Here is a 25,651-nt window from a genome sequence, read left to right on the forward strand (position 1 = left end):
AAACTACATGTTAAATATTTGTTCAATGCTGAAATTACTTTACCCAGCTCTCTCTAGGTTTGTTTATACTTCAAGGACATGCTGTGAATCCCCCTTCCAGTATCCTGCCGTGATAGATACAACCTGAGTGGGGTGCTCGCTTTGTCGGTCCTGAGCACTTGTCAAGCTGATCACTAGTCAGTCATCAATTAGGCAGGCAGGGGTTGTTTGGGAAGGGCACTGGGTTTTGTTCTTATTACACAGTTCATGGACCAGTAGGTAACAAGAACCTTTCTTAGGCTCTATTGGTATTTTTCCCTGAAAAACAGACCCCTGTGATCGCATTGCTCTCTCAGTGCCTTACATTTATTTAAACTGGATAATGTGTTTGCATCTGAATTCTAGCAATTTTCTAACCATGGCATATGAACATAAACTTCTCTGTTACATTTCTTCTTTAATTTCCTTTATAGTATATGGAACATTATGCCTTTTCTTTTAAGATTAATGTGCCAGAATAGATTTAAAATAGAACTTGGACTGGATTGTTTTACATTGTAAATCATGTGTGTATGATAGCAAAGACACCCAGTACATGAACGAGTAGTCATAGTAGGCAGAATGCAAAAGGAGAGGTAAAGAGAGGTGCCAAAAGTCATTCAGAGATTCAGTGGCAAAATAACCCAGTAGAACTCATATGTCTTCCTTTCCTGTTCCCTGTAAGTCAGTGGAGCTTCCTGACGTACTGGTCAGGCTTCACACTTGGTGGGTTTTTTAATTGCCTCAACTGTTTGGGCAGAGCACTTGAGAATAAAAAGCCATCTGTGGCTGTATTTTGATGTGACTTTTCACATCCCTACTTCCACTAGGGAAGGAGCTTTGTCAGCGTGACTGATGGGGTGGAATTTCACACTTGGGTTAGTTGTGTTTGAAAGGGGAAAGATGCAGGTTTATTGCTGCCTTTTGTGGTCTCAAAGCCTGAAGCAGTTTATAGATCCAGAAGAAAGCTGAAGCATGTAGTCATGCTCATGGTGCCTGTTATGCCAGCCATTAACTGCTGGAAGGAGATCAGTATTGTGCTCATTGTCATTAAAAGGAAGAAATTAAACCTGCCTTTGTAGAAAAATCATACAAGGGAGATGTGCTTTTGGAGAGTGAGTCACCACCTCCCTTTAACTTCTCCTGTTTTAAGTGAAGGATAAATCCGTTCTTGATCTCTTGAACAATGCAGATAGGCAGGAGGGTGCTTTTTGACTTTTTCTTTTTTTCTTTTTTTTCTTTTTTTTTTTTTTGCTTGCTAATCAAGTACACCTCATGACCTACTGCTGCTCCAAATCCATGAATATATGTATGAATGTATGAACACTCTGTGCTTTCAGGATGTGTTATATAAAAACACCCCAGCATATCTAGATTATGTATGTTCAATTCTCACAGCTGTTTTTGCTAAAATAAGTCTTTGCAATGCCAGGCCTGATGTCAGAATTAAATATTTTGTAGTTGTTTGACTTCTAGTGAACAGTAAATTAGTACCTTGGTTTTAAAGTGTGTTGCTGTTGGTGACTGTACAGGTCACTCTGTACTTGTCACACCCCACCAAGTACTAACATTTACCAAACACCACACACACACAAGGAACTAGCAGAGGCAGACCCAGCTGGTTTCTCCCCTAAGAAGTCACAGAGTTGTTGCCCATAGGCCATCTGTGGGAAGGTTTTAACCATTTTCTGTCTGGGATAAAGGTCTCTGTTCTGAACCCTCCCAAACAGACAGCTTCCACCAGAGGAGCAGTTCATAAGCACAGTTGCCCTTTTCCCTTGGAACGTTTCAGCCACATCCCTGCTGGTGGAAGAGAATTCCCAGAAGTGCATTTCACAGTGTTTTTTTGAGAATTCTTTCAGTCCAGAGCGATCAAACCATCAGCCAGCCCTGCTTTCATACATTGCAAATAGGAACTGTGGAAGTTCCTTTCAGAGCACAAATACTGATTACATTTTCTATGATAATCTATTCCCCTTCCCTATCTTGAATTCATGTGCTGCTAGAAACTCCCCCTTTATGCCATGACTTATCTCTTTAAGTGTCTGCTATGTAACTATGTAAATACTGGTGGCATATCCCTGATAGAGAGATTGTCACTGCATTGCTACTGGTAACCAGTGGTTATGTCACTTTCCCTCGCTTGAATAGGCTTTGACTCATAGTGGTTTTCAGGACAATGGTTATAAAATAACACACTGAGGGGTTGCCGAGACTATAGTTTTGCAACAGAGACAACTGCCGACCTCAAGGCTGCAAGAAAGCATTTTTCTTTTTTTTCTTAAGGGTTTTTCTCTTTTATAGGATGAGATTCTCTTGCATGGAAGTTTGGAAAACAACAAATCTATGTCAGCAAGCCGGAGTCCTGTGGGAAAACCCACACGCCCAAGCACGAACACTAATTGTTTCTAGCTGTTATGAAGCATTGCTTAAATGAAATTTTGAGTGCTTCAGTTGCCCTACCTTTCTTTGATTTACTTGCTGTCAGGCTATGCCATATTTTGGATTATTGTCTGATTTAAGTTATGGCAGAAAGAAGTACTGAAACCAGTGGTTTTCAATTATTTCTTTCATTAAAGGTTTTGCCTAAGAACAACACCTAGATGGTGAACTTTATATACACACATATATACTTTTTACTTTTTTTTTTTTTTTATGATTCAAGAACCCCAGAGATGGGCCAAATTTTTGGCAGGTACAAAATGTCTGCACATGATAGGAATCAAAGGCAATCGAAAGGTCAGATGGCTGGATTCTGTTTCCAGGTACTCATCTGATTTTCTGTATAAGCATAATGTTGCCTGCACATGGACACATAAACACCACAAAATTAGCCCTCATTAATTCAAAGTGTCTACTATTAAAAGTTAAGATCCAGAATTTAAGCACCTTTAAATTATTTTTTGCTCTTTAAGTTCATCTGAGCTTTGTCAAGTAACCTCTCTAAAGAAGGTCTTACAAAACTCATGTTGCCTCTCCTTTCTTCCGCCTTTTCTCCTGTCTATTCAAGTTCCATAGGCAAGTCTCTTCCCTTAATACCTGCTTACCTCACACAGTCTAAACTGGGGAGTCCAGACACTTCCCTAAGGAAGAAAGTGAAAATTAATTTGCTCATTCCCCTTGAGCTTCATGAGGATACCAGTAGTACCACAGTACCAGTAACAGGACATCCTCAGACGTTTCAAATTCTGCAGTGGATTTTAAGACAGTGTGAAAAGTGCCCTATATTTTTAGAATATTTGAAAGTGTATTATATAGAACACAACATGGGTATTTCTGGTGACTGTAGATATGCATAAAATTGCAAACAAAAAGCATCAAACAACTTCTTTTGGAACTACTTCTTTTTGGTAGTAAGCACAGGTGATTTTTTTCCCCCAGGCTACATTTAGCACAGACAGTTACACAACGAGTGCGATCTTCTCGTCTGACAAGAATTGGTGGGAATGTGCAGATTCAAACTGTCTGGTCTTGGATAAAACAGGGATACATCACAAGGCACGTGCTTCTTGTCTAGAACGGGGCACGGACAGGTAGAGCTGTGCAACACGCCACGCCCTAACTAAATATAAACTAAATAAACACATTTTCCTTCTAATGTTTTCCTTAGTTGCCCTAAAAGCACCATTACCTGACATCAAAATAGCTTCGTAGATTGCCTGAAAGGGAACGATTGACTGTAACTACAGGGCTTTACAGTGCCAGCTCTAGCAGGAAACAGCATTCCCGGCTCTCAAAGCCTCCTCAATCCGATGCTCCTTCCCCGCTCCCGGCACACCGAAACACCAAGCCCGAGGCGAGCCCCGCTTGGCACGGGCGGGTCAAACCCGGCTCCGAGCGCCCTGTGCCGGGTGGGCGCTTCGTTCCGCTGGAGCGGCTCAAACCCATCCCGGGAGGGGAAAGCACCGGCGGGCTAGGGGGCTCTGAGGGGACAGCCCCTCTCGGGCCGGGACTCTGAGAGGTCCGGGGGCTTCTGGGCTGCTCCAAGGGGACAGCCCGTCTCGGGCCGGGCCGGGGCCGGCACGTTATAAAACCGCCTGGTTTTGTAACAACCTGCGGGCGCTGCCCAATGAGCGGCGCCGCCGCCGTCACGTGCCCGCCCTTATATAAGCGTTGGCGGCGGCGCGGGCCGCTCCCGGCGCGGGGCGGCAGCAGCACCACCATGGGCCGGCGGGGCCGCGCCGCGCCCGCGCCCCCTGCGCGCTCCGGCGCCCCGCGCCGCCCGCCCCGCTAGAGCCGCCGCCATGGGCTCGCACCTGCCGCCACCGCCGCCGCGCCCAGAGCCCCAGCTGGTGCTGCAGCTGGCGGCGGGGGCACTGCAGGCGCAGAACTTGGAGGTGCCGGACGGCGGCCTGGGACCCGAGTGGCAGGTGCTGCTCGGGCGGGCGGACGCGCTGGCCTTCGGCGGGAGGCTGCACGAGGCGCTGCCGCTGTACCAGCTGGCGTCCCGCCACCAGCAGCTGCGCGCCGAGCAGCTGGAGAAGCTGGTGGAGTGCCTGGCGCAGAGCGTCCGGATCAAAGAGGGGCTGCCCGCCGCCGGACACCCCGCGGCGCCCCGCGAGTGGGATGTTTTCAGGTGCCGCAAGTGCCAGGGCTTCCTCTTCGAGCCCGTTTCTTTGCCTTGCGGACACACGTTCTGCAAAAAGTGCCTGGAGAGGGACCGGGCGCCCGAGTCCCGCTGTGTCCTGTGCAAGGAGGCGGGCGGCGCGGCGGCCGGGCAGCTCCTGCGGGTCAATGTCATCCTCAGCAACCTCCTGGCCAAGTGGTTCCCCTGCCAAGTGAAGGCTTCGCAGCTCCGGCACGAAGGGAACCTCCTCTACAAGGAGAAGAAGCTCCAAGCCGCCCTGCAGAAGTACAACGAAGCGGTCAGCCTAGGTAAGGGCTCTCCCCTCCCCGGCCCCGCTGGGGACGCGCTCCCGCCGTCTACGGGAGAAGCAACTTTGCACCGGCCGGGGCTCGCCCGCGGCCGCTCCGGCTCCTCTCGCCCCGTAGAGCCCGGGCTTGCCCAGGGGCAGCCCCCGCGTCCGGGGGATGTGCCGCAGCCGCCCTCCCGCCCGCCGCCGGCTCCCCGGACCGGGCTCTGGGGTGGGTGTCGGGTGAGACCCGGAGGGGTCGCCCCGGGGAAGGGTCGCGGCTCATCGGCCCGTGGTGAAACTGGGTCAGGAGAGCAGCGGTTGCATAAGCCGGAGCCTGCGGTCCGGCTGGGCTCCCCCCGGCCGGCGCCGTTGTGTAACCGGCGGAGCCGGGAGGGAGCGCCGCGCCCCGGGCAGGGCGCTGGGTCCGGGCTCCGGTGCGGGAGCCGCTCGCAACCGAGCGCGAAGGGAGCGGCGGGTTGCGTGTCAGGGTCCCGCAACCCCGGCTGGCCCGGCCCTCCCATCCCACTCGGGAAGCGCCTGCGGGTCTGTGCAGGGAGAACTTTTGATGCGGTCCTTTTAATGCAGTTTGAGGAAAAGCAACTCGCACGCTGCACGCAGTAAGTGGAAATTATAGGCAAGCTATTGTGGGTAAGAGTTTCACTTAAAAGAGAAAGTGTTCCCAGGAAAAGTGCCCACCCTTCCTTCCCTCAGCACACGTTGCGTCTCGATGCTACAACGCACCGTGTGTGTAACTCGGTGATCAGTGTCGTGTTATCTGATTCTTCACACTTGTCACCGCTTTTCATGTGTTGAGCAACGGCACGAAAAAATCGTTATGTATCACTTAGAAACTTTGATGCTACAAATTTTGAAACTCCTCCCTACAGTATGCCAGCATTCCTCCTGCCACCTTAAATGTCTCCTGTGTGTTTCTACCAACCATCTGATCCTCCGTCGGCGCTGGTAATTTATTGTGTGAGCGTCTCAGCATTTATTTATGCAATGTTCCCTGCAGTTATATAATGAATTGCTGACATTTTGTCTGGAGTTGCCCAAAGAGGTTTCCAGATTTCATTTAGTACATAGTTATTTAAAAACTGTATTTTGTGGGTTTGTGCAACTTGGAAGCACCAACATGTGTTTAAAAAAAATTAAGGAGTAAAGCTTATGTAACTAACTTCTGTTTTACTTAACCACTTTTTCTGTTTCTTACAGCTCCAAATGACCACTTACTATATAGCAATCGGTCCCAGATTAACTCCACTTTGAAGGCTTGTGAAGATGCATTGCACGATGCAGAAACAGCGTGCAGGCTCCAGCCATACTGGTTGAAAGTAAGTTCTGACTTCAGTTTTACTTTGGTTTAAAACCTTGATACTATCCTGACTTTAGAATTGGTCATACAGCTGAATCTGAGGGAAGCTTTAAATCTTGGAGTTTCTTGGACTTCTGTGATTTACGGACATTTAACCATGGTATTCTTGAACTTCCTGAGGTAAAAGAAGAGAGTGATAATCCTGGAGGATGAGCTAAGGCTATTGTCTTTGACCTGGATGAATATCAAGTTCGTGAACTCTCTCTAAAAACTGAACGCTGTGCTTGTATCATTCTATAAGGACAAAATGACTATTTTAGGCGATTAATGTAGGGGAAGTAGATGGGCTGAGGTGCTTGTGAGAGTCATTGCTTGAGCTGGAGAATATCCAGCTTCTGCCTATAGGAGTTTTCAGGACCATTGTGGTTAGAAACCCAGAGTGGTAGTGTCTAGGTGTAAAAGATGCTTATGGTGACTTTTTCTGCTTAACCTTTTATTCTTCAGAAAAATATTTTGTAATTTCATTGTGGTTTTATTGCATATACTCATGATAAAAGAAAAAAGGCTGCAGCTATGGATGTGTTTCCTTGCAGGGTCACCTAAGGAAAGGACAGGCATTAGCTAATCTGGGGAAAACAGAAGAAGCTTTAAGAGAGTTTCTATTCTGCCTTGCTCTAGATACTGGGAACAAGACAGCCAAGTCTGAGGCGCAAAAGGTGAGTGCCCTAAATCATCTGGAACCGCATTGTTGTTTTCAGTGGCCTTTCACAAAGCAGGATAAGATTATTTCTTTTCCTCTCTCATAACTGCGAAGAGCTGCACAAATCCAGACTGTTGTTCACATTTGGGTTGTACGTTGTTACTTGACTATAGGGAGGAAGAAAACATACTCAGCAGGCACAATATGGAAACAGTCAAGGAATTAGATCAGCAAAGCTGAAGTAAAACTGAGTTGTTAATAATTGCCACCCACAGACCATTGTGATTCTCTATAGTCTAATCTGATGCCTAGCCTAGCAATCTATTACCAACGACAGAGTGCAGAAGAGGGGGAGTTGCTGTTGAAAGTTGTATCAGGCCATTGACTGGCAGGATGCAACACGCAGCACTCATCAAACTCCACTTGGGAGCAGCAGCTTTCTTCCTACTGCCAGTCGTGCTGCATTGAGTATCTGTGTGTGAAGGGGGCGTGAAAGAGGAAGCAGCCAACAAAGAAAGAGCTGTTTTAAAATAGTTTTCTAAGATTGTTAATAATTAATGCTAAATAAGCAACAAAATGGATCTGCAGTGACACTTCTTTCAGTAGCAGCCTAAGATGTGTGTGAATTCTTAAATGGCTTTTGTGAATACTGCTCTGTTTTGCACACTCCTCAAAACTAATTTCCTGTGAGTCAGTATTTTGACATTTGACCATTTTTTTGTTGTTTTCATAGCTAAAAGGCTCAGTGTGACAGTGATAGCTTATGGCATTAAAGCCATAATAGTTCTCTTTTCCTTGTATTGAATTTTCTTTTATGGCAGCATATTCACCCCATTTTCCATAACTGGTGGGATGGGAACTTTAGGGTTTCTGTGTGCTGTAACATGTAAAGCTTTCTAAAAGTAGAGTTCTCACAGTAAACCTCTGTTCATGCCGGTAACGGAGTATAACCTGAATGGCTGTAGTGTAATTAAATTTCTGTTTCATTTTATATATGGTTGAGAGTTCAGTCTCCTGGGAGTTTTTTGTCACTGATGTTTGAGAGTTTAGTTTGTGTTTTTATCCCCCCCTGGGTTCCATGCAGTCTTTCATTGTCATTGTGTCATGATTTGTGCTCATGGTCATGCTGGGAGACTTTCTGTGCACTAGACCAAAAAGGCAAGAAATGAATGGATATATTTCTAAATTCTGACTCCAAATAGCCTTATCCAAGACACTTAATTTATGAGCAGTGGGGTTCTGAGAAAAACTAGGCTTCTTATGACTGAAAGAATTACTCGTGCACTCATCAGACACAGAGTTCATCCATGATGCAATGTTTTACTGGGTCATATCCAAGGCTGTTTGCATAACAATGACATACTATGTTTTACCAAATTCTTTGGGTGCAGCTGTGATGTTCTGCTTGTATTAACTGTCTGCCCATGTTAGTTTGGACATAGTGTGATCCTGTGGAATCCTTTTTGGCTTTAAATAGAAATCTTGACTGTCATGTGGCTTCCTCAGACATCAGCAGGATCACATCAGTAGTATGTTGAAAGTAGTTTTTGAAGTGTGAATCTTCTATTCAGCTCTGTTTTTTTCCTTAAATAATCATCTGATAAGCTATGCCATACAAGGGACTTCAAGCTGCTACTTGAAACAGATTTACTTATTTTCTTATACCAAATGAAGAAGTAGCATTTTTCTACTGCCTACCTTTCTTGTATTCCCACATAAGTGAATTAAAAATAGCTAGAGTTTACAATATCAGAGACATTTACTCAACTGATCTTGGATTAAGCCTGTGAGATGAGTGCTTTCTGTACTAGTAAACTTCTGTGCTGCAAAAAAACCCCAAACATATTTAGGAAACATGGCAGTAATTTCTGGTGAGCTCTGAATTACAGGACAGAAAGGCATGGGTGTGTCATATCACAGAGAATGGTTAATAACTTCATGGTCTTATTTAACTCTGAAAATGTTTCTTCCTGTCTGTTTGGCTTGTATTGCCTTAGCTCTTCCATTTTTTGTTCCTACCCTAGTCTAAAGGGCTCTTTAAATGGTTTTAACAAAGTCAAGGATGCTTCTTTCAGCTATTCCCTTACTTGCTTTTTCATTTGGAGGTTACAAGGAAGGAACTAAGCAGTGAAGTGTTCTGTTTTATATCACAGCTTCTACTTAGTTTGTTTTCACTCATCCCGGGAAATGCTCAGGAACACTTACCCGATATCCTGCAGCTGTTGTCACATCACTCTAGATTAAAGGGGAATCTGCTAAATTCAGTGGGATCTGGAGGCACCAGCCATAACCTACAGAGGTTGCTCAAGGTAAAGATCAAGTCTGATGTGTGCTTCTTAATTTGTTGTGTGTTTTGTGTTCACATTGGGAAGCCTTCTCTCCTTTTTGCCTCTGGGAGGTAGGAGGACACATTTTCTCAAATTTTTACTGAGTTTCAGAACATACAAAACAGTGTTGACTTATTGCGGGTCTCCTTATTTGACATTTTTTCTTTAATACAAGTCCTGTCTTTTTCTGATAAATTTTATGTCAGAGTTGAGTGGGTTCTATTCCTGTAACTGTTTTTAGGTCTTTCAAGTAGTTGGTAGTGCTAAAGGGCCTCTGAAGATTGGATTGAGATACCCTCAAAAAGCTGTGAATTGCTAAAATCTGGAGTTTCAGCTTGAACCTGTAACTGGTGATTTCAGTGACAAAACCATTCTCCATTTGGAGTCTGTACACTAGTTAGAGGTTACTGTAGAGGTATGTTCGACATATCAACTACTTTATAAATTTGGATTCACAACTGTAGTTTTTTAAATAGCTATAGAGGTTTGCATTCCTGGGTTTGTAAGGACCACTTCTGCTTCACTGAAACGTGAGCTTTGGGGTGTGGTTTGCCTATGTATGTAGGAGGAAACGTTGGTAGTCTTTACAAACAAAAATAGTAGGTCTTGAGCAGCCTTGTTGAGACTGATAAACAGCTGGTGACGTTGCCTTCTGGAAAGGCTATTATGATATTCTGACAGCAAATCCTTTTGTATGACCCTTTCACAAAGTCATTTGAGGGACAGTTCACTCATCTTCCTGCATGTTACACATCACCACAGCTCCTGCTTGCAATGCACAGTACCTGTTTTGGAGTTCATCCGGGAGCTGGTGTCACAAGCTGACAGGTGATGTCCTGAAGCAGTTTATCCTTTGCAAAAGAAATCTGTCCTGCAAAAGGAAGCTCTGTGTATTTTCTCTCTTGCAAATTTTGTGTGTTTATACTGCTTCCTTAAAATAAACTCACATTGTTTTGGTTGTTCTGATGGTTGATACCATCATTGTGATATAAACAATATGTGTTTTTCCATAGGTTAAGTGATAACAATATATTTAACCTGTTATCCAGCTGTATTTCTGCGTGAATCCAGTTTCGTGACCTTTAAGCTGTAAAACTACACAAAAGGGCTGGAAATATTCAGTGCTGGGGTGGCAGAGCTGGAAAATAATTTGGGTTTGTTTTTTGCTTGGGTTTTTTGTTTGTTTTTTAATTAGAATTAGCAATTGTCAAACTCATTCTTCTTGACCTACTCAGTTCTTCCTGATGATCCGTAATATGAAAGATTTGTGGCAGTTTTGGGGTTTTTCCTTGCTGTGTTGTTGGATGATTGGTCAAATGTCAGTCCTCTCTTCATACAGGTAAATGTGGAACAGAAAAAGGGGTTTTCCATTCAAGAGGAACCAAATGTGACTACTTCTGGTACTTTGAGGAAATCGATACAAATCACAGAGAGCAAAAAGGACTGCTCAGAGGAGGAGAACAAATTCACCTCCATGCCACAGTCTAGTTTTCTCATTTCTGAGAAATGCAGCCTCCTGAAGAGGAAGTGCTGCTCAGAGGAGTTGCGAAATGCTGAGGTACCCTGCAAACTCATGAAGAAAGGTATGTTTAATTGCACACAGGTTGGGTTCCATGGCATGCAATCCTTGGAAATGTCACTTTTATAAAACTCAGAGGAAGAGGGTCCAAAATTAATTTTGCCTTTTTATTTTCTCTTTTGCCTAACACAAGGCATGTTGTGAAATCTTTTCCGTGCATGGAGAGAAATAAACTCAAAGGGTCTAAGAAAGTTGGGTCAAAGTGCTTGTTTCTCAGGAGAGCTTTGATCTGTTAAGGAACATCAATGTTGCACATGGTCTTAATGCCTTCTATATAAATTTTAGAAGTTTAAAAGCAAATATTCTATTTGTTAATAATACCTGGCCTTGTCTTCATGCTGTGAGTTGTATTTACAATGTATTTACAGAAGAATTAGTCTTACTTTAGACTTTCATCACTAACAAAAAGTGTTTTGACATTGATTGTGAAATCAAGGCCAAATTCAACCCTGTGTAAATGGGTATAATGTGACCAAAATTAAGGGGAGTCATGAGGGTTTGTGCCAAGGCTGAATTTGATGCTTTGCATAGAAATTATTGTAATGATGCTTAATGGTTAAGTTGCAAGTATATACAACACCCATTTAAACATCAGGTGTTGGTGTAGATACATGGAATAGCATTCTGTTTGCATAGTTCTGTTCAATTACTTTGTTGTTTTTTCTTATTGATAGACACAGCTGATACTAAGGGAAATAGTACTGGACAACATATTCCATTTGAAGTTGTGGATCCATCGGATTTGGACTGCTCCCTGTGTATGAGGTATGCGTTGTTTTCTCATGGGTGTCTTTAGCTTTCAAGCTGTGTCTTTTTCTTATGACCTACAGATTTTCTAGCTTACTTGGTACTTATTTTTGCCTCTGACTTGAAATTATTTTTTACTATAATCCAGTGATGCATCTCTAGACCCTTGGTTCCGAGCACTGCTGATGAGCAGGGACTCTGAGCAGCTTCAGGCTAGTGATTGTTTTGAAAAGGGCACACAAGGTCACATGAGGGTTAAGCACATTAGTGAAGGTGTCTGTAAGATTTTGCTCTCACCAGTTACACACATCCACTCCCTGGCACACATGGTGCACAAACCCATGGGTTGTCCTCTGGAATTTGTGTAGCTGTTCATAATGTAACAAAAAGCACAAAAAAGCTAAAGAGACCACATCTAATGAATATTCTGGGTTTGCATGTGAATTGCTATGTTGCTGCTATTGCAATCTTGCAAGTAAACAAGAGTGTGTTTTTCCTCTATTGCTTAAGAGACATGTTCCTCACTTTACTGAGGCTGTCACTCCATTTGCTTAAAGATCTCTTCCAGTTAAACAACACTTATTCTTAGGGACAGCGATGACTTGATAAAATGAGTAGGAGTTGTCTACTGTGTCTATTTTACTCCTTGTTTTGTAAAAAACATGTTAACTTTGGCAAATACATATGTAGAGTTTTGTTACTGACTTAGAAGGAAATATTGGGGTGATGTTTCGCTCACTACAGTGAGTGTTGCTTATGTTTCATTTTTTTTCAAGTACCCAGATTTATCAATAAGGCATGTCAGGGTTAGTTTAGCACTACATTTTTAATTCTTAAATTGCAGATAGCCTCTTTATAGATTTACTTCTGAAGGCCTGTGTTTTGAGAAATCTGGACTTGCTTTGTGGTTTTGTTTGTATGTGGAGGAGGGGGCTTCAATTTATTCCAGACAAACTGAATCCTTTGAGGGAGCAACTGCTGTTATCTGATTTGCTTCTGCTTGGAATAAATCAGATGTGCCCCCTCTCCCTTTGCCTGTCCACAGCTGAAATGTGTTCCAAAAGTTTATACAGCTGTCAAAACACTTGATACTGCAAAGCAAAACTTTTCTCTGACAGAAAGTCACGAAATTAGTCTTAGCTGATTTAGTGAATTCTGCACGTTTATCATCATGTCCACAAAGCATTTTTCATATGTTTTTAATTAAATTAATTAGTCCTACTTTCTCATGCTGTATGTTAAGTCAGAAACAGCAAGACTACAATACATTTGTGAAGGATTTAGCCCAAGGATTACTGCTTCCCTTACAGTATAGAGGATGGGGTACTGAGCTTGTAATTGCAATCACAAATCCAGGCCTTGCATCTAGAGGCATGTTAGTTCTGTAACATCACTGCACAAGGAAGGTTTGTGCTAAGGAAAGCTGTTGTAAGATCTATCTTGTTATTAATGCAGACTGATTATAATTATTTCCTGCTGTGATCTTCAGAAGTATTTCAGGGATTTGGTTCCTGAGATAGTTTGGACCAATTACCTAGTAACCTACTGACCTGTTCACAATTAACTGCAGGAGCTGTTATTAACCTGTTTGTCTGATGAAGTGGCCAAAATGTGATTGATCTACACTTGCTCCTGCAGCAAGCAGAAAATACAACTAGTCTAAGCAACATACTGCTGAGAAAGGAAGGAGCATTACTCCACAGCAGCAAATACTTAGTTTCTGCTGTTACAGCAGCTTAAATGATGCCATGAGAAATCTTGATGTGTAGTGTTTCTCTTTGCAAGTCATGAGGCTTGGTCCAGGTCACCTTAGAGTTATTAGCAAAAGCTGCTGCTGGCTTTTGTGATAACTAGAGCAGACTTGGCCATCCTAACAGGAATTTCTTATCTTTGTGAACATTTCAGATGCAATCAGTGACTACTAAATAAGGACATATGTAGTCCAGTGCCTACTGAAACATATTGTTCAATTCAGTGTTTTTTACATAGTTTAAGCACTAAGGCAGCCTCAGTGCGGTGAAGTTTCTGTCCATGAAACAATTAACAGGTGTTTTCAGTTGTATAATCAAGTTGCAATATGTGTGGTATTTTAGACACTTCTTCATATGTTCTGTTGCTTAAATGTCAGTATTTACAGAAACTAATGACATTTAATAAATTGTCTATGGTAGTCCTGTTAGGAGCCAATTACATTCTTAAATACATTCATCTTGTTAAATATGCTAATAAATGTGGGTTTCCACATATTTAATAGAACGTAATGGACTGTTTTGATAAACTAGTATTTTAAAGGAAACATATTAATTCACTTAACTTTTAATCAGATTAATGTTTGATACCTTAAAATGCTTAGACAGTATGTTGTAAAATACACTATATGCCAAAAAGCTTAGCTTTTAGTTTTTAATTATTCCTACTTTTTAAAAATTTCCCATATTATTGACAAGGAAACATGACTTTGCAATATCAGATGGTCATAATAAGGGAAAAAATCCTTACATGACAATAAGCATAACAGAGGTACTTGAAGTGCATAAAGATTAGGTGGCATGATACTGTGAAGACCTGGCCTTATATATTTAAGTATTCTTCTAGATAAAACATGAACCTAATGTCACTCATTGTCCAGAAAAGCAGTCATTTGAAGGTTAAAAACTGTCTATTACAACAACAAAAAACATTTCCATTACAGCTGGCAATAGTAGAATTATAAAATCATTCAGGTTGGAAAGACCTTCAGGATCTTTGAGTTCAGCTGTTAACTCAGAACTGCCAAGTCCCAGTTTATTGCAATCACTGATGCCAGGGCTATTACTGCAAATAGGTATTTTTGTGCTTAGCTCTACACATACAAGTAATCACACGATTTGCACAGTAATAGCTGTGCAAGTATTGCTCAATTTCACTAGCAAAGTCAGGTGGGCCAAATTCTGGTTCTATTTATTGCTCATATAAAGAGGAAAATTATATCCTGGCTTGTTGTTGGAAGTTCATGACAATATTGTCCTTCATGTTCACTGATGTCAGAGTTCATGAACTGCCTTTCATGTTGAGTGGCAATAAGAAGGTCTGTAAGCTGAATAAATACAGAGTTGATCAAAGAAATAAAAAGCAAGAATCAACTTTATCCCTGTAGTAGTCAATAGTTAAGTTAGTGAATGAATTCAGCTTTTTTGGGTAGCAGCTTTTTTTCTTTTACTTTGGTACACGATATTGTTGTCTTTTTGCTTTTTGGATTTTCCAATCCAGGCTCTTCTATGAACCTGTCACTACGCCTTGTGGACACACCTTCTGTCTCAAATGTCTGGAGAGATGCCTGGATCATAATCCAAAATGTCCCCTGTGCAAGGAAGGGCTCTCAGAGGTAATGCTTGGATTTTCTCAGCCTAAGTTCAAGTGCAAGGCATAGGAACACCTTCACCTTCAGAAACCCTTCATATTTCCCAACTCCAAAAAAAAACATTACATCACTTTGGAAGAATGTGACTTTTAAAATGCTTTTGTGAATTACCAAGCATGCATAGTCTCTGTTCAAACCTTAGAACCAAGCCTGTACTTAGAATATCTGCAGGTGATTTTCATTTCCAGATTTCTGAGGAAAATGTCTATAACACAGAATAGTTCAAGAAACAAATCTTCAGTGGCAGAACAACCTTAGAAAATCATAGAACCACAGACATCAGGAAGTGGCAGTAACAGATGGCTCCCATGTGCACAGGCACCATACACTGTGAAATGCTGGACATGATCTGTAACTGCTGACGTGTGTTTGTACTGCAGTGCTTGGCCATGAGGAAATACTGTAAAACAGTGCTAATGGAGGAGTTAATAGCCAGATATCTTCCAGAGGAACTCACTGAAAGAAGAAAGATTTATGAAGAGGAAATAGCAGAGCTTTCCAAGTATGTAATCCATTTATGTAAAATCCAATCTCTAATTCTCCTGCTGTTTAACTGTGAAAGGCTCTGGCTGCTGTGGAACAATGGGCTGAGGTGCTGGTGACAAAGGAGCTTCTTTCTCTGTGTTATTTCAGAGAACAGGGTCCAGGTGAAACTGTGCTTGAGTGGACATAAAATATGGACACTGCTAAACAATAAACAGAAGAAATCCAGAAGGCTGCTTTATAAACAATGTCTAAAGCAATGTGTTTGCTCTCAGTGGACCTCTGTGAAAGGCACAGAGTGAGACAATAGGTGGAAGTAGTCTGACAGGATGGGGGTTGGAATGTACTGAGTAGGGAAGAAATGAGATTAAGGAAAATAAAGTAAATAAAAAAGATACAATAATGCTCTCACTAGCAAAACCAGAGAGCATAATGAAGAATTCTTCTATTAAGTGGTATATAAATATAGTATCTAGTGAATTGAGGGGAAACTTTTACTTATTCCATTCAGATTTTCATTCTAAGGATGTTATAATTTCTGCTTAAAGACAACATAATGTAAAAGAATGTTACTACATATTTTATACCTTGTCAGTGGTCTAGTAAAATGTCCTGTCTGATTTGTCCTTTCTTTCTCACAGCCTAAATAAGAATGTTCCCATATTTGTCTGCACAATGGCTTATCCTACAGTCCCATGTCCTTTGCACATCTTCGAGCCATGTTACCGCCTGATGATTCGGAGGTGCATGGAGACTGGCACCAAACAATTTGGGATGTGCATCAGCGACCCTCTAAAGGGGTGAGTGAACAGCATCATTGGACCATGTGGTGCACCCACTTAGTCTGGAGCCAGTGTCTTTGGAAAGCTGCAGGAGGGTCCATGGCTGTAATATCTGTGGTAGTTTTCCAGCAGAGAAAGTTTCTTCCTAATCATTCTGATTAAAGTCATTGAGAACACTGACATTTCTCTCGGTCATTTGGGTTCTCAATAATAGAACTGATCTCTCAAAACACACACATGGCTGGGGTGCAGCTTACGAAGTTGAGCTGCAGAGCTCTTATAATACATGAAAAGGAAGTGTAGTTTCTGCTGTTTAAGTCTGCTGAACGCTTAAGCACAAGAAATCAAATTGAAATGGCAGTAAGGTGTGTTGGAGGGTTGACTTTTTTAAATTATGGGATACATTTAAATCCTCACTGTTTTGAATATAGTAGTGGCTGCAGAGGTATAACAGGACCTTCATAAAGACTGGCTGAGCATTTACATTGAGAACTTATAGTCAGTCTTAAGTAATTTGACCTCAATGTCTGTCTCTGAATTTAGCTTTTCTCCCTTCTTATTATGGTATATACCTCTTGGGTAAGTGTACACCATAAAAAATATGACATACACAAAATACCCACCTACAAAGTAAAATCTGCCAGAACTGTGAAAAATTTTTTTTCTTTATAGATTTCATAGTCCTTCCATAATTATAATATTCTGAATTGCACTTTCCCTTCTGTACAAAGGGACTGAACATATTAGGGTTATAGAGAAAGTGCTCTCCTGAGCTGTATACTTTCAATTTTGTAAGATGTTCCCTGTATTCTGAAACATCCAGTTAGCATTAATCAGATTAGACAGCCTGAATCTTCCTGATAGTTTTGCAAACAATTGTGGAATAATTTGAACTACAGCAGGTCAGTGCTATGAACAATAGAAATGAGCTGACATTGTTAAATACCTTTGTGGTAGGGACTGGCTGTATGGCAGCTCTATGGAGCTAAGGGTGGAGAGAATAAGACTTGTTTACTTTCTTTTGTTCTGATTTCAATAGGTTTGCAGACTATGGCTGCATTCTGGAGATAAGAAATGTGGAATTCTTTGCTGATGGTCGGTCTGTTGTAGACAGCATCGGCAAGAGGAGATTTAAGGTGATCCAGCACAGTCAGCGTGATGGATATAATACAGCAGACATTGAGTACATTGAGGATCAAAAGGTAAATTTAGAAATATTTCATTTAAATTGTATTACATGTGAAATTCTACACATATGTTTTCAGTGAGCTCTTTTTTGTAGAAGTTTCAAGTAAAACAAATTTGTAGTATTTAATAAGTGCTTATGGTTAGATGGGAAATATAATAGTTACCACAAGCATGTACACATACTCCCATGTACTGAAGACTGTGTTCCCTAAAGGTGTGTAGCAGAGGACAAGACTAAGTGAATCCAGTATGACATCCTACTGCTCTTTTAGACAGAATAACCTCAGTTTATAAGAGGGTACAAGGGGAACCTGCCTCCATTTGCATGGAAGCCAGTTAGAAAACTCCCTTTTAGGTAAGAATGAGCAAGTTTAAGTTCACAATAACCTTCCAAATTATTTACATTAATTCTTAAGAGCTTTTGAATGTAATTGGAAGATAAAATGTCTACTCTAACGTTCTATTATTTTTTTTAAAGATTTGCACAGTCTTTTGTTGTTGTGTGATATTTAGGTAAAGGCTTTTTTATATAGCAATCCAGAAAGTGTATGTTCTGCAAATACATATCCTTGCTTTAGAATACAGGGAAAGAAAGTGAAGAATTTGGATTGGGGAAGGGGAGCAGAAGGGGGAACACCAAATGAGCTTTTGGTGTTTATCACAGAACTCTCTTGGCATGCTTTTTTTTCTTTCACTTACTCCAGAAAATCCTAAAAATGCTGTGCCTTTCCCAACATGCAGACTGAACTAACAATAACCTTCTTGTTACTCATTTCAGGTGCAAGGTCAAGAGTATGCTGCATTACTTGTTCTCCATGATTCTGTCTATGATCAGGCATATATGTGGTTTAACTCCCTCAAGCAAGCACTCAAAAGTCGAATTCTCAGTCATTTTGGTCCAATGCCAGCTAAGGATCCTGACCCACAGGTATCCAGAACCAGTGGCTTATGTAACTTTTAGAGACAGAAATAGCAGGGATATCCGATAAGCTGGCAGGCATTGTGTTTTAAGATGGAAATATGAATACTCTGCATTTACCCTGCATAAGCTGAGTCTGCCATACACCAGTGGTAGCACAGTTGTGAACAGAAGCTCATATTTAATGTTGATAACTTTCTGGGACTACTTATCTGACTATACTAATCCAAGGAGACTGAATGCCTTTTTGCCTACTCTACTTCCCCAATTAAATGACCAAGAGTAAATAGGCAAGAGGAAACCTGGTTCTCTTCTTAGAGGTCTGCAAATGGTGGGGTCCTAAAATAACAGAGTATAACAGCAACAGCTAATTATGAAAAAGTGTCAGAGTATGGAGAATGGAGGCAGCAATCCCAAAGAGCTGGGTCAATAATAACATGGGGAAAATACATTTTAAAAAAATCTAGAAGGCCAAGCCTATAAATTGTTGCTAAAAGTAGAAATGCCTTCAACATCCTATTTTTAGGAAAGATGGAACTTGGTTGTAAACTATTTCAGGGGAACCTGTAGCCACAAACCATTAGGTTGGTAGCGAAATGACCTGCTTGCTACATTGCTATCAAAACCTGTGTTTTCAAAGTTAAATCTTCAAAAACAGGACCTTGCCATCTGTATGAATCCTGACGTGTTTTTTATCCCAACTGCAGGCTAACCCCAATGGGCCAGCCTGGTGCTGGTGGGTCCTGGCTGTCCTTCCACTTGAGAACAGGGCTCAGCTCCCGTTCCTCGCCATGAAATCCCTCAAAGACCGCTTGAATGGCATCAGACGTGTCCTTACATTCATGTCTCGTACAAGATCACGGTGATGGTGAGGAGGGAAGCTGTGAAGTCTCCCACAGTCCTTGACTGTAGACTGTCTCTTGTAACTTCATCTAACTGCAATAATGTCTTACAGATTTGAGTGTCAGGGTGTTTTAAGCCTGAATTTCAAAGAGAATGAGTTATAAAGAGCAGGAGATGTTTATGGATACTTCAATAGTTTCCATTTGGAACTCTGAGATGATTATTCAATTACTGCACTGCTAAATTAATAACAAATGTGATAGAACAAAAAGTGATCTTGTTTGCCATAAACCTTTTAAAAATCTTAAGGGTTTTTTTAATTTATTTTTATTTTTCAGTGGATAAAGGATAAAACTGTGCAGTTTAATGTGAAGCAGAAATAATAATGTTAATGCATTATTTCAGTAAACTGCAGTCTTTTATTCAAATGGTTCAGGTTTTATATAGCATTGTGTAAAATAATGTTCACAACTTCTGTTTGATAATTTATTTTTGCACTATGATTTTTTGCTTCGATATGTATATTATTTATGTGTTCATTTGCTAAAGGAAAGTGAGCTGCTCTATTTATTTATGGTGTTTTTACCCTGTATTTATGACTGGGGACAAAAATGATGATTCTTGCAGTGCATAAGCGACTGCTTTGATCATTTTTCAGTTATTTGTGTTCAAATACTTTGAATGTTTTTCTACTCATCCCTAGTTCTACTGTAGCTTAAGAAGGATTTTTTCCCCCGAAACATCCTGCCTTGAAGTCTTTGAATACCCAGGTTATGTCTGAGATAATTCAAGCACAGTTGTTGCAGGTTGATCCTATGCTTGTGGCTGGGTTCCTGATACAACCAGACAGTCAAGCACATGCTTAACCTTGAGCATGAGCTTTAAGTGTTTGGATAAATTCAAGTATTGATTGGTTGATATCAGTGGGAATTGACCATAGTGGTGACAGAAGGATCTATCCCCTAATTTTTCACAGAATGGAGGATAACTTGAAGTTGAATTTGTATCTGAACTCTTTCTTACAAAAATGGACAATGTCTGCAAACAACTACGAAGAAAGAGCCGCAATATATGAAAAGTGGCTTATCCTAGAGAAAACTGGAAGTACTGGTGTCATTTCATTGTAGGTTAATACATAGACTTTTTTTTTTCTATCAACTCTTGTTGCTGTTAAGATGAGTTTTATTTCTTTTAATTGTTTGGTGGGATTTGGCTTTGGAGTGTGTGTATGGGTTGGGGAGGGGGGAGTTATTTTGAACTGTAGGACTCAGAGAGCAGTTTGTGTCACATAAGAAGGAATATGTTGTAATAAATGCTATTTATTTCACCCCAATCTTCAGGTTTCTGTTAACCTCAAATCTCTACCCAGCCATTGCATTTCTCTTAAGAGATTGGGTAGTGTTGCTAATAATAGTTAACTCCCAAGGAAAACAAGTGAATGTTAGCGTGAATACTTCAGGCTATAAAGCAGGTAAAATAGGGCAGAAATGAGAACAGGAAGTATCTTGGGTTTGATTTTTTTTTTTATTTTTTAAATCAACAGTTCATCTTCTTCTTTTGCTGCTTTTATTACTTACAGCATACCACTTTCTGGAACTGCTCTTACCTCCATCTGACTTCACTAATCTCAATGTGAGCAAAACTGGGCCTTTTATTCTAAGCTACTGTTTTTGTTTTCAGTGCAAAAGCCAGAATGAAGTGTGAATGTTACGGAATGCTACAAATTTCTTTGGGATTTTTTACACAGAGTAGTACTCTGCCATTTCATGCCTTTATGAAAAAATGCAGTAGAATTTAATGTCATTTTTTGGGGTGTTTTTCCATCTCATCAGAAATATTTATTAGTTAAAAGTAATTTCCATGCTGTTAAATTTTCATAAAATTACCTTTATTCCCTTTTTGTTGAATTCTATAGAACATTTTCATAAGCGTACCAAAGAAATGAATGGAAAACAAACATGTTCCACCTTTATGATGCACATGGAGTATGTATCCTGTTTGCATTGAGCTACTCTAGAAACACTACAACTTTTTCTCACTGCCAGGTTACTGCACTTCTTCCATAGGGGGTACTTGACATGCTGCAAACAATGTATAAAAATACCTTCATGTTCTGAACAGTACCAAGTCTGCAGTGGCTGACACCTGCTCTGGCATTTTTCTTCATAAATCAGTAATGAAATGATTTCTACTTGTTTGGAAGTGAAGCTGCATTAAATGCAATTCTTCCACAAACCACTATGTATTACTGCATAATATAAGGGCCTCATAGTGCTCCCATAGGAAAAAAGGCTGTCACTTTGTTGCTTTTATCTGTGAGAAAAGGAACTTAACTATCTAATTTCAACTGTTTTCTCACTGATGTCATTAGCCCTTTTTGCTGCATGCTATGTCTTCTACATACTCATTCTGCCTATTTTGTTATTTTAGAAACTGTCATGGAAAGAATCCTTGATTTTAAAAGAATTTTATCTTTTCTGTTAGCCTTGAGTAAAGCTGCCAGAATTTCCTAAGCAGAGACTCTTGTACATGCCCTGCACCAGGAACAGCCAGTGCATTTCTTGCAACCCAGAAACACTGAACCTACTGCATGTAATGCAAACAGGTGATCTGTGTATGCACAACACATCAAACACATCTGAAAGGTCATCTGGACGTGTACTGGAGCATTCTGGGGCTGCTCTATGGTCATGCATCCTAGATTAAAGTCTGCAAATTCCATCAGAGGAGAAAAACAACACTGAGAAAGATACTTGCTAGAGAACAAAACCTGTCCAGGAAGAGCTGGACAAGGAGTAGCCTTAGCCTTCAATAAATTGAGATGGTAAAGTTTTAGTAATGAGGTTTAAAAAACAAAAAATCTTCTAGTTATGCCATGGTATTGCTGACTATTTTTCAGCTGTGTTAATGAGTACAAGGATGTAAATGCAACATTTATCACAGGCATGAATAAACAGCTGAGCAGATTTAAAAATACCTTCACTGTAATTATAGAAACAGCATTGATCAGATAAAATATTAATTGGGGAGTATTTTATTTAAGCTTCTCACATTTTTCTAGACACCAAACCCAGTTCCATAACCAGTCTCACTCATCTGTTTAAAAAAATCATGACTCAAATTTGTATTTCCTGTGTGATCAGAAGTATTGATTAATCATTCTTGTGGGGGCATAAGCAATGCACAGGCTGCTTAGAAAGTAGTTCAGTAGTTTTAGTAATGAAATGATAAAATGGTGTGATGGGCCATTATGCTAAGTCTTAAATGACATTTTGGTGTTAGTTGTAAAAGTTCCTCTTTTTTACTTTGGTTTAAGTGCTGATATCTATCCTATCTTCCATTACCTTATAGCAATAAGAGATACTGAATGGCTGATCTGTTGCTCAGCCTGTCCTTCTGTCCTGTATGAGTCCTGACTGACAGAACACCTCAACTATGGATTTCTTAATCCAAAGATTGTTTTAGTCTAAAAAAAATGTGGATTTGGTCTGTCTTAATCTGTGCTGTAGAGGAAGAGCTTCATAGAATTGAGTCCTGATTTAAGTGGTCTTTTCATTGTAGAATCCCAGGTTGGAAGGGACCTCAAGGATCAGCTGGTCCAACTTTTCTTGGCAATAGAATGGTCTAGACAAGATGGCCCAGCACCCTGTCCAGCCAAATCTTACAACTGTCCAATGTTGGGTAATCCAACACTTCCATGGAGGAATTATTCCAATGGCTGATTGTTCTCATTGTGAAAAATTTTTCTTTTAATTATTTCTACTTGGTGCTGAAGTTCTACTGATGTTTAAATCAATGCCAGACAGGAGTTGTATTTAAATGCAATGTTTAGGAATGGAGAACATGTTCACAAACTCTTATTTAAAAAATGAAGTGTACATTAACTGCAGGGTGGGTGTGCAGAAAAACCCCATGGACCTATATGCACTTGGAGGAAATGGGGAGCACTACCCTAAGTCCTACATCAGATAAACCCAATCCCTCTTCAAGCCCTGCTTAGTTCTCATTTAATTTGTTGGCTTCGCAACTGAAATTGTAACTAGCACAGCACGTAGTTTGGGATCTGGGGTTTATTCCAAAGCTCAGTAAATCACTGAAAGTCTTACAGCTACAGAAAAATGGTAGTTTGAGCAAAGGCATTCTCTTGAAACACTTTGCTAAATAAATATTGTCTGAAAGAAGAAACTAATCTGCTTAGACAGGATTAAAATGGTGGATAATAAAAACCTGAACTATTACATTGACTTACTTGTCCAGGTATTGTGTGAAGTGCTTACTAGTGTTGGAGTTTCATAAGGTCTAAAGTAACCCTCACATAGAAGTGCCTGTATTCTGTTATTGCCATTCTTGAGCTTTTTAATAGTCATAGCCATATATTTTATAAATATAAGACATATGCACCTTTTAATCTTTACATTCAATTTGCAGAACAAAGGTTTACAGAGCAGAAGTGTAGCAAAAACAATGTAATAGTTTCTATGATTCCCTGATGAGGAACGGGAAAAGTTCAAAAATGAGGAGCAAAAGACTATCTGTGTAAGATGTCTTAATTTGGAACCATATACTTGTCCAATTTAATTCCATCAAGCTATGTGGTTACAAGAGTGCCAGAAATATATCTATCAAGCCATTTTAAATTAAAAGTTTTGTGGACTTGTATATTCCATTTGTTTGTAAAACATCCTTTTGTGCACTGTAATGAACTTGAAACTTAAGTTATACTCTCATATCACTGGACAGAGTGCTGTTCAGCTACCTCTACATAAGGGTGAAGTAATTTGTTTTTTCCAGATTTGTTTGCATTGTCATATAAAATATATTTTAAAAAAATCATAGTCCAAAGAACCTGTATGTGTTTGTAGATGTACTTATAACTATGTTGTACCAACAAAGTCTGTGTGGAGAGCTGTTTCCTAATTAAAATTTTTGTGTTCTTTACTCTTTGACTTGCATAACAAAGAACTACAGAGGTGAACAAATATTACATGGGAACTGCTTTTTGTAGGTATTTTAGACAAAGGAAAAAAGAACAATTAGTTCCTGCAGTCATACAACACTTCAAGTGATGAAGCCAAACCATAGAAATTCAGTTGTACAAGCCTCAAAATTTGTAAAAGAATACAGCAAGTGCTTTTTTTTTTCCTTCCCCTTGTTGCTGTTGTAAAGTAGGAATAATGGGAGCTGAAGAGTGCCTGGCTTACAGCACTACCCTGGACTTTGCTTCCTCTTATTCATTACTTTACATTTGCTTTACAGGTTGCTGTGATTTAAAACTATGACCAGGATATCTTTGCTTTTACAGTCTCAGACAAGAATACATTCTGGCTACATTTAATCATATAATGATGAGAGGATTGTTTTCAGTGATGGCCCCTTAACAAGAAGATCCATAGGGTTATCAAAGTCATCAGCTTCACAGAGAAAGCTAGAATATAGTTTTATTCATAAACTTAAAGAGTTTATTTTACTAAAAATATGAAGATTTGCAAAGTTTTTGCAAGTCATATATGCATGAGCTGCTTCTTTTGCCTTGTCATTTAAGCAAGCTGTAGCCTGCTTCTGACTTGCTGCCCAAGCCCCAGCCACTGCTGGGGTCAGAGGCTGGCTTGCTGGTCTCTCTATGTAAGCATGTTCAGGCCCTGCATTTATTTTAGAATCCAAGGCACAAGCTAAGGCTGTATATGGTGAGCCAACAATTCATTATGTCAAGGCTGCTGTTCTCTACAACAAAATATATTTGTGTCTGAGTAGAGGAAGTGCTTTGGTTGAAGTGGTTTTTTCATCAGGAAAGAGTAACTAGTCAAAACTGAAACTTCGCTTGGGAAACTGTTGACTTAAACTATTGTTTTTAAGTAAAACTTTAATTTGAAAGCTTTAAGAGTGGTTATGAAAAAGGGGTTTTAGAAACAGTATAAAACAGAATTTAAACCAAATATAGGATAGCAAAATATTTCCCAAGTACTTGCTCACTGTGTTCTTGTTTCATAGCAGTGTACCTACACAGATTGATTCAAATGATATTTGAAATATGCTAGAGTCATCTACACTTATATAATGCTTCATATTAAGATTATCATTAGCAATTTTGGATAATCTCTTATCATGTAAAGCAGTTCAAGGAACCTACTACTTCCAGTCAGCCTTTACTTTCCAGTTCCCTGACCCAAGACCCTGTGCTGACTTCACTGTGGGTGTGATCAGGACTGTGTACCCTCCTGAGGGAAGGGCAGGGCATGCCACAGAATGGCTCCTGACTGTGACCTGCCACAGCTTTGAAAATGTCAGTCATCTGGAATATGCTTTTTACTCTGTGGATGAGATGCCACAAAATCCTGGAATATCTCTTACTGACCTGTGGTTCTCTATGACTGCGTGAAAGGTATGGCAACAGTTTTTAACCTTCAAAAGGTGTTCTGAGTTCTTAGTTTCAACAGTTATTTAGCTCTGCTGTGGGAGTTATGTTTTGCCTGGCCTTGGTTCCATTCTACTCATAA

The 25,651-nt window shown here is 40.4% G+C and overlaps 1 protein-coding gene across 3 annotated transcripts; it reads left to right on the top strand.

Moving 5' to 3' along the window:
- Positions 1-4,165: 4,165 nt before the first annotated feature.
- On the top strand, positions 4,166-24,096 carry LONRF3 (LON peptidase N-terminal domain and ring finger 3). 3 transcript variants are annotated; one of them, XM_071569803.1, is made up of 13 exons: positions 4,166-4,893; positions 6,090-6,208; positions 6,783-6,905; positions 9,043-9,198; positions 10,556-10,799; positions 11,470-11,560; positions 14,792-14,906; positions 15,323-15,444; positions 16,067-16,225; positions 17,247-17,409; positions 18,174-18,323; positions 19,022-19,182; positions 20,134-24,096. In XM_071569803.1, exons 1-12 carry the CDS (start codon positions 4,263-4,265, stop codon positions 19,178-19,180), a joined length of 2,232 nt encoding a protein of 743 aa, XP_071425904.1. In that variant the 5' UTR covers positions 4,166-4,262; the 3' UTR covers positions 19,181-19,182; positions 20,134-24,096. The 3 variants fall into 3 exon arrangements, with proteins under 3 accessions (XP_071425904.1, XP_071425905.1, XP_071425906.1); XM_071569804.1 differs by having other exon boundaries at positions 22,719-24,096; XM_071569805.1 differs by lacking the exon at positions 9,043-9,198 and having other exon boundaries at positions 19,022-24,096.
- Positions 24,097-25,651: the final 1,555 nt, after the last annotated feature.

This window comes from Pithys albifrons, chromosome 14 (genome assembly GCF_047495875.1).
Source record: "Pithys albifrons albifrons isolate INPA30051 chromosome 14, PitAlb_v1, whole genome shotgun sequence".
Classification (NCBI taxonomy): domain Eukaryota; kingdom Metazoa; phylum Chordata; class Aves; order Passeriformes; family Thamnophilidae; genus Pithys; species Pithys albifrons.